The sequence below is a fragment of the Corvus hawaiiensis genome, chromosome 5, assembly GCF_020740725.1.
Source record: "Corvus hawaiiensis isolate bCorHaw1 chromosome 5, bCorHaw1.pri.cur, whole genome shotgun sequence".
Classification (NCBI taxonomy): Eukaryota; Metazoa; Chordata; class Aves; order Passeriformes; family Corvidae; genus Corvus; species Corvus hawaiiensis.
Window position 1 is genome coordinate 69112207 of NC_063217.1, and position 9391 is coordinate 69121597.

The 9391-nt window shown below is 43.2% G+C and overlaps 1 protein-coding gene across 2 annotated transcripts in view; it reads right to left on the reverse strand.

The window, feature by feature from the left end:
• LARP1B (La ribonucleoprotein 1B) overlaps positions 1 to 9160 on the reverse strand; it is a 29096-nt gene extending 19936 nt beyond the window's left edge. The window contains exons 1-3 of one of the 2 annotated variants that reach the window (XM_048302857.1): positions 8880 to 9160; positions 1186 to 1247; positions 381 to 440 (exon numbers count right to left, since the gene is read on the reverse strand). In XM_048302857.1, coding sequence (XP_048158814.1) covers positions 381 to 440; positions 1186 to 1247; positions 8880 to 9102 — 345 coding nt within the window. In that variant the 5' untranslated portion in view covers positions 9103 to 9160. The remainder of the gene's footprint in view (positions 1 to 380; positions 441 to 1185; positions 1248 to 8879) is intronic. The other variant, XM_048302856.1, reaches the window with a different exon arrangement.
• Positions 9161 to 9391: the final 231 nt, after the last annotated feature.

The window sequence follows — 9391 nt, forward strand, 5'->3', positions numbered from 1 at the left end:
AAGAATAACTAAATTGTGTTCAGACAACAGGCACAAAGCGCTCTGAGCCACAAGAGAGGGCAGCGCATTCACAAGGCTCCAAAGGCCTCCTCATCTGTGCACAAATAGATGGAAACAGCAGAAAAGGTAAATGAAACTTTTTAAACAGTGGAGTTAAAAAATAAGGCACATTTTTATGTACATGTCCGTGGCAGACCACTAACAAATTCCAGTACCAGTGCAAACAGTTCAGCACACACCAGTAACCTGAATTACTGACAAAACTTCCACTGAAACCCTCCAACACCCAAAGCACATTCTGGGGGGGAACACTGTTAAACAGATAAGCCAATATGGTTTAAAAAAAAAAAAAAATACTGAGGATAACAAAGGACACTCACTTCATTGTTTGCTATTTCACTTGGTGTCGGCCAGCTTGCGATATCACCCAAATCATCGGCCTGCAAAGGTGACAAACAGTTTATATTCCTTCCTTGATTTAGCCCTTTCTGACACAGGGAAGATGTCAGTCATGGCTCAGATAGCAAGACTACCCCCTAGAGCACAGCTGTTAGAAGAAGCAATTCTTAAAAAGCCAAGATATACAACAGAAAACAAGCACACAACTTTTGAAAGAGGTCTTATGACTTTTGAGCTCGCATAAAACAATTGTCAGATTAAATGCTGTCTTACACATATGTGACTTAAAGGTATTTATTGCTAAAGGCTTTTAGTTTTTGGAATACCTTGACAGGTACTAACCAACCTAAAAAGGGGTGGCTGTAAAAGTTTTAGAAACTTTATGTTTCAATAAAAGGACTCAGTGTCTCCTGTTGTCATAATGGTAATTTTATGCACATAAAGGATACACACCACATAAGATGCAAAAAGGATTTCCAAAACCAATCTTGAGCACAATCACTTGTGCTCAAGTTGTGCTCTTTGCAGCCTCTTCACAGTTTTATGTCATCCCACTGATTTTTTTAAACCAAAATGCCTTTCTTTATCCCTCATGGATACACCAATTTAGCAACCCTCCTAATTTCAAATGTCCCTTCCTTATTTGTCTCTGTGTTCAAAATTATCTATTATCAAGACATAACATAACACTTCCATCCAGCTGGAACGTCAAAATACCTTCTACCTTTTTATTAGAGCAGTAGCAGCTATTTATCATATTGAATATTTACAGGCACAAATACAAACCTTGCTGCTTTTTCTTGTCCTGGGTTTTCCCGCTTTTATCCCTTTAGTGGAATTTTGTAGTTCTGAAAAGGAAGAAAAACATTTTCAGGTGAAGAATTAGGCTGCACTTTAAATGAGTAAGGCAGGTGTGTCTTAACAACTCTGCCATGCTCTATCATACTACACCCAAGTGTTTTTGAGGGCTTGATATCAAAGTCAATGAACTTTTTTTTTAGTGAATGAAGTCACTAATAGTATATGACACTGAAAAACTCACATTCATCATAAGTGCAAATACTCTCGCAAACCAGGTGTACAAGATACTGCCTAACACTGTATTTAAGCATTTTTTCAGCTAAGAAGGTCAAGACTATGTCAAAATGCTGGTACTTTAACCTAACAAGTGGCAAAGAAAACCCCTGATACACATTTAATAAGTTCTCCTATTAAAAGCTACATTTATAAGGCAGAATTTATGAAATCGGTAATTACGCTAACAAGGAAAAAAACCATAGAAACAATTATATATTCCAAATTTCCTAGTAATTTCCTTTTACAAGTAATTACTCAAATGCCAGATAGAGTTTAGCCATGTAGCTCAAAATCAAGCCAAAACAAACAAGAACAAACAAAGAGAAAAAAAATAAGGAAAATACGAAAAGAGAAAATGACTGTAAAATTATATTAAGACTGATAAATTTTAATGCCTAAATTCCTCAGTGGATATGTTTATGCTAAACATGAAGCTGACACCCATACATTTTCAGAACCAGCCTAAGTTAAGGCCTAAACTTTATACTAATGACCCCACCTGCTCTCCTGATCAAGACTTCATTATGCTTCTACCAGGAATTATTGTAATACTTGGAAATAACTCTTTTATAAGCACTGTTAGTGCGCCTAACAATCTAGGCTCAATAACCTACAATGAAAACCAAAAGTCTATTTAAATTTTCTATGTCATAACAAATAAGCAGTTACCTTTTGCTACATGAATCTGATTTTCTTATTCTGTGCAATTTTCCCCTACCCTTCTCAATTGCCTTCTACTTTTTGCATTGGCAATTCAGGGGAACAAAACCCACCAGCATCTGGCGATTTTTCTTGGAGATTAGCACTGAGAATTAAGAGGAAACCATCTCTTAACTTCTTTTGTTAAGCCCTGGTTCTCCCAGTGCATGTTTTCCCATTCAGATGGGAGTCACAACCATTCCTTGAACTTCTTATTCAGTATTTTATTGCAAGACAAGCTTGAAACACTGAACGTGTCTGAAATCACAAGTGGATTATTTTATATGGGGATAACATCACCTCCTCAGCCCTTATCTCTCTCACATCCAGTGACTAATCTCCCTTATCACCGCTCCACACTGGGAACCCCACCCTGGTGCCCCAGTGACTCTGGAAAGCCTCTCTGTCCGCTTCCTGGAATACACAGCAAATGTTAGAAGCACAAACTAATGCTTACTCCACATTCCACTCTAAATTTTAATATAATTTATAGTCATACAAATTATGAATTCCATGTATATGCTATATACAACTTGGACATCTCACCAGACACGAATCCAGTGAATCCTGATCACCATTTACCAGAACGCTTTTGCCTCTCCTTACAGATCTCCTTTTTAAAACAAAGACAAAACACACACCTCAATTAACTTCAGACTGAGAGCTTTTAGAAACGCACAGTGACCGTGTAACCCTAATTTTCACTTGCCACTCAGTAGTAAACTAATTGCCCTTTTACAAAACAAGACAAACGACTGCAGGGGTGGAGCAGCAAACAAATTTGTAATTTTCTCCAAGAGACCTGCCAATTACCCGTGCAGGTAAACTGAGTGGCCACAGCGCGGCTGCAAACACATGTCTCTGTCCAATTACCTGACTGAAGCCCTTTTTCCACCTCACAGCACTTTTACTTAAATTGCTGCTGAAGGACTGTTCTGCCAGAACTTCTACTCTGTGTGTCAGCAGGGCGTAGCGAGGCACTCAGAAGTGTAAAATTCAGTGCTGCTGCACTACCTTAGTCATGGGATATTATTCCAGGAGGCAGGGAAGCTATCTGAATCGAGCAGAATGGGACCCAACTCGTTTTAAGGAATCTCTCTTATCTGAATGGAGTAATGCAAGACTTGGAAGATGCATTTGCAAGCTAAACAAAAAGAAAATATTAGGCAACACACCGCCTGGTGGATGATGCCCTTTCAGAACTCAAAGAGCTCATCTCACCCTGTACTTCCCTACCTGACAACACCTCCACAAAGTTCCTTGTCCTCCCAAAAGAGGCATGCTCAAAACCAAATTTAACAGGTCTTTCCTGGCCGGCTTTCTGGGGCTTATCAAGTGGGAGCTGGACTTCAGCGTGAAGCATGAAAGGGAAGATAAAGGGGAAGGAAAAACTACAGGGAGGGTGGGAGAGTAAATGAACATAACATCAGATCACTGAAAGGTTTTACCCAGGTCACACCTGTTCTGCTGTCACAAACAAGCCTAGAGCCAGTGTTCAGTGTGTTCAGATAAAAGCCCTCTGCTTAACATCACTCAGGGGTTTGGTTTTAATATCCCAAAACACGACCCTGAAATGGCATCTTTAGTACATTGTCTCAGCAGAACTCAACAAGCCTTTCCAAAAAAACTTTTTCACTTGTTAATTCCAACCCAACTGCATTAAAATGGTTTATTCTGTGATAGGCTACGAGGGAACCTGTTCAGTAGTGGCATGCTGTGTTGATAAAAGAATTCATTGATCTTCAATGATTTTACTCGCTAGGTTTTAGAGTTTTGAGGGCATGGGAGAAATAAATAAAGTCAAGGATGAGGCAGTTTAATTGCCAATGATCATCTTTCAATCACTGAACTCCATCCAGCAGAGATGCCTTTCACACGAAAACAGAAATCAGCCTCCAAAGCCATTTTTATTATGGTTCTTCCAAGTTTCCTAACAGACCACATCCTAACAGGAGGTATTTTCTGCAGAAAGACAAGGCCGTACAAGCATGCCATGTGCAGCGTGTCAAGATAAACGGAATGACAGGGCTGAGAAATGAAAGGTGAATTTTGGAACCACCAAAACTGCAGCAATCCTCTGGGACAACAGCAACAGAGAAGGAAAAGCAGACTGGATGGCTGAGGAGCAATGTTTGTATGCAAGATGTGTCACCCAAGTACCCCTGATCACAATCACAATAGGATCACAAGACAGTAGGATCATAAGTAACAGGACCTCAAAAAGGATGGTTTGAAGCTCTGCAAATGAATAGTCAGCAAGTAATTTTTTTTTTTTGCTAGAAAGGGAGGCATGATATTGGCAATTTCTTCTGAAAGCAAAGTCTATTAATATAGGTGAAAGACATTCTAGTTTCGATACAAACACTGTTTATGCTGTAAGGCTTTCTAGACAATATTCAGGTTTTATTTTTACTTGGACTTACTTGCACGTGTGTTCCCTTTTGTGAAGGAAGGGCATCACATAAATACCAGAAGTGCTTCAGGGAGCAGATAAAATCACCCAGCAAGACAGCTCTACAAAACTTAATTGGAGCCTGTTCATTGAACTTGTACAATATTTTCCTTTCAATGCTCAGTTTGAAACTTGACAGTATATTCCATTTTAAACAAGGGAAGCTGTGCTTAATCTATTGTTTTAAAAGATGAAGTATTGCAAATGTAACAAAATAATCTCCTGGAGAATATAATTAATTTAAATCCAGAGCATGGATTTAGAGCTGAGATTCTGCAAAACAATAAAAAAAACCCCCTAATTGTGATCCTAACATCCTGCCCTACAAAGTTCTAGCATTTTATAGCAAAAACTACATTAGATTGACCTTCTCCACACTATTTGAACAATTAACCAAGGCAGCAAGTTACAACACCTGCACCTTTCCACCTACTTATGTTCAAAACCAGTCAATTTTTCAATACACCAGCAATAGGGGATGGGGGGGTGGGGAGAGGGGAGAGGAATCCAAACACATGATTGATTCACCATTATGCTATTTATTTTCCTTATATTTCATTTCTCAGCTCGTTTTTGCCTTATCTTCTTCATAGAAAACTGAAACCTGTGACTCAATTGCTACCAAAATTTTCACAGTTTAATGGAGCACATGCCACAGCACAGAGAGGTGGGTTTCAGTCTCAGAACAGGTCTCCAGTTCAGGAATAAAAACCCCAGACAAAAACCCACCATGCAAAATTACACACGCTGTTATGTACAACAAAAATACAGGCAGCAGCTTTGCAAGGAAAATGTTTTTAATCCCTTTAGGGCTGGGGAAATTGTCAATGCTCTAACTTCTGATACTGCTTTGAATAATTTTTAGAAGCTGCTATTAAAGCATTCCATGAATTCATAAGAACTAATGAGAACACCTGCCTTAAATAACACCCAAAAAATCACATAATCAGATCATTTATGAATTTACTAATCTAAGGTTTGCTATTCCTAGCAACACAGTACATCTTCACCAAATTGTACCTCTACAACCTGTTTTGCTCTCAGACTAAAGCAAACTGATTTATACAGTAGCACTAGAGCAAAATGGTTCTGCTACCAAAATATCAAACAGATAAAATGCATTCTTTGATGTTCAGAAATAAACACAATGGAGAAAGACAAACTGAGCACAAAATAAAAGAATTAAGTGTGCACTTATTTTAATTAAGTACATCATTCAAGCACACACTAGTAGGCAAACCTACTTCAACCACTTCAGCAGCACAAGTATTTTGCTTCATTGAATATTTTTGTGAATTTCATGAACAGTTTTTGAATAACCATCTGATAAATCATTAGAGACCCCCATCAGCTCATACAAATCACATGAAGACTTGAGAACTTGTCATTCAGATTCCCTTTTTGCAACCTCACAAAAAGGGCAGTGCTGAAGGTTTCATCAAACGAAGTGGTGGGAGAACTTTTGAAATAAAATTATTTCAACCATTCAATCCTGGGTGAATTATTTATGTGGAGGATGGGTAACTCACAGTTTCAACCTAAAGAAGTGAAGACTTACTGCAATACATTGGCTGGGCACTATGAGGGGAGGGAGGCACATCACAGAAGCACCTTTCATCACTTGGCAGCCTCTGTTAAAGCTCACTCCCTCTGACCACGATCACCAGGATTAGAATTACGGAATCAATAAGGTTGGAAAAGACCTCCAAGACCATCGAGTCCAACCTTTGGCCAAACACCACCTTGTCAACTAAACCATGGCAGAGTGATTTCTTGAACCCCTCCAGGGACTGACACTCCACACCTCCCTGGGCAGTGTGTTTCAAAGCTTAACCACTCTCTCAGGGAAACAATTCTTCCTGAATTAGACTGAAGCCTATTAATTTCACCAGCAATTTTATACTGATATGAGTCGTTCCCCACAAGTTAAAAGCAGATGAGGATGTAAAAGTAGCTGTGTAATGCCGGAGTTATTCTGCTTAAATGCAAAGTTAAATGAAAGGCTTGGCCAGAAACACTGAACTGTGGTAACAAACACACCATGAACAGTTCAGATATGTTTGCACTGGGTGTTTGGTTTACTGTAATGACTAAAACCTACTAAGGTATCTGAGACAAAAATACAGTAAGTTGTAGTAACAACTCTTTGACTGAATTCTTCTGCCAAAATTTTACATTTTCCTGGTAGTACTTGGTGACCTTAACAGCTTCAGTAACAAGAGCCAGGTTTGCCTCTGTCACAAACCTATCCCATGATAAATTGAAAGTCCAAAGATGAGAGGCTGAAGCCAATTTTCTCAAGTCTGTAACTATCACTGAACATACCATAGGTGCATGTCTCAGGAAACTTTTAACAAATTAAGCCAGGATCAACAAGTCTAACAGGATCCAGTCACTGCTTTGATGTGAGATCCTTTTACATTTTATTATCCTCTTTACGGATAGTTCTACATTCCATCCCGGTAGTATTTCTGCTCATCCACTTATTATTTCACATGACTAATTTCCATACTACAACATTCATAAGGGCCTAGTGTGACAGATTTTGCTTTGCCAACATGCAATTAGTTTCTTCAAAATGCATCCCTTGTTGCGGGTGGAGGCACATGGCAATTCCTTCCTCCAAACAGCCAGGAAGGATCAGCTACTTTGTCTTTTACAAGGGAAAGAACGGTGGCTTCCTCACGGTGCTTTTGGTGGTGGCCAAACCAAAACACACGCCCTGGTGTGTGTTCCTCACCAGTGCCACTGCCAGCAACACTGACTCCCTTATTTGCTCAGTTACACACCTGGCCACTGAAAATTATGTTCTAGTACAACTCCTCAGTTTAATTATTAATTCCATAAATGGTAAGCACAACTTCTTGCAGAAGAAAAACAATAAAAAGCTCTCCAAAATCATGAAATGAAGCAGACAACATGCACAGTGTACGAATGCACTGCCTTCTGCCTCCTCCTTCTTTCGACAACTATTTGTGAGCTTTATCTTTGCTGGAAAAGCAAACCTTACAGAGGTGAAGCACAAGGTGCTAACGTGACAAAAGCAGTTTTCCCACTGCTTCTGATGCAGCACTGTTGTTATTATGCCACAGCAAGGCAAACGAGTGACAAGTCCCCTTTCATGCATGAAGCAGACCGCAAGCTACTGCCCAGCCAGCCGGACTGTGGAAGCTCGGCATAAATATGTACTTAGGAGCGCGTCAGTACACCTAAACAAAACAGTCTAGATAATAAAGATGGGTATATACGTTGCCAAAAGTTCTGCTGTTCAGCCAAGTAGAGATTTTGTGGTCTAGAATGTGGTCTCTGTTTGTATGACCTGGATACTTGAAACTGTAAATTATATATTTCTCTTTGTCAAGGAAGTACATGTTTAATTCAAGGATAAAAGTGACCGTGAGATCACAAAAAAGGTTTGTCAGGTGCCCTCGGGAGCAAGTGCTGAGATTGAAATTCTCGGGAAGCACTGGTTGAAGTATTTATTTTGAGGTCAGCAGTTTACTTGCAGCCAAGAACAATACTCCAAGAAGCTGCAAACTTCTAGGAACACTTTGCTAGCCTAAGCATAAAGCCTGGCAATTTCAAGTCAGGTCTTTGACGACCAGCTGTGTAAAGCCATATGCCTGTTCAGTGAGTATGGTGCCATAAAGCAGCTTTATCTTACATGTAGTGATTTAAGGCCAGGAAATTATCCCGTGGCTACTCTCGCTCCCATCTCTTCCGATGTAAACACACCGAATCCCAGCAGGGAGCAAACTGTCTGCTCTCGTAAGTGCTTAAAGCCTCCGCAACCCCATTCTAGAGACCGAACCCAGGTAACGGATCGTTCCGAGGGCCTTGCTACATAATTAGCCCAAAAAGAGCTGCGGCAAAGCGGCATTTCTGAAGGAGGCTAAACGAGACGAGTGGGTGAGCAGCCCTCTCTGCGAGCGCCAGGGGCCGGCCGGAGGTCACCGCCGGGCCGGGGTGGCCACTCGCAAGCCCCGGGACCTGCAGCCAGCCCGGCGCTCCTGTCCCCGGCCGTGTCCCCCGCCCCGAGCGCTCCCTCCTGTGCCCATGTATGTCAAACCCAGCGCGCCCGGCCCGGCTCCCGCCGCGCTGCGCACGGGCCCGGCTCCGCGGCCGCCGACAAACACGCGCTTTTCGTTCCTAAAAAAAAACCCAACAAAACACAAAAAAAAAAAAACCAAAACCAAAACCAAAACCACCGCGATGCCATCGAGGCACCGTGCACACGCTCCCGGCCCCGCACCTGGTTCCTGCGGTCCGAGCCGCCCGTCCGGCCCCGCGGGCGGGGAAGGGCTGTCCCGCCGGGCTCTGCGCCGCGTCCACGCGTTCTCCTTGGGCGCCGGGGCTTCCCTGCTCCGGCCGCCCTCCTCCGCCACCTCCTCCCCGCGGGGCGAGCCGGGCTCGGGCTGCCGGGGCTCCTGGGCCGCCCCCCAGCCCCGCCGCTCCGACACCTGCGCCGCGGACATGCCCCGCCGTGCGCCCGCCGGAGGGGCCGCAGCCGGGGCGGCCGAGGCGAGGAGCCCGCGGCGGGGGAAGGGGAACCCGCCTCCTCTCCTCGCCGCCCCGCCCCGGAGCCGCTGTCAGCGCCCCCCGGCCGGGCCGAGCGCCGCCGGCTCCCTGCTGCCGGCACACGGAGCGAGGCACAGGGACAGCGACCGCGACCCGCCGGGGCCGCCGCCGCCGCCTGCGGAGGGACGGGCGGCGCTCCGGGCACGCTGCCTCGGCCGGCCCGGCCCCGCCCGCGCGGGGGAGGGA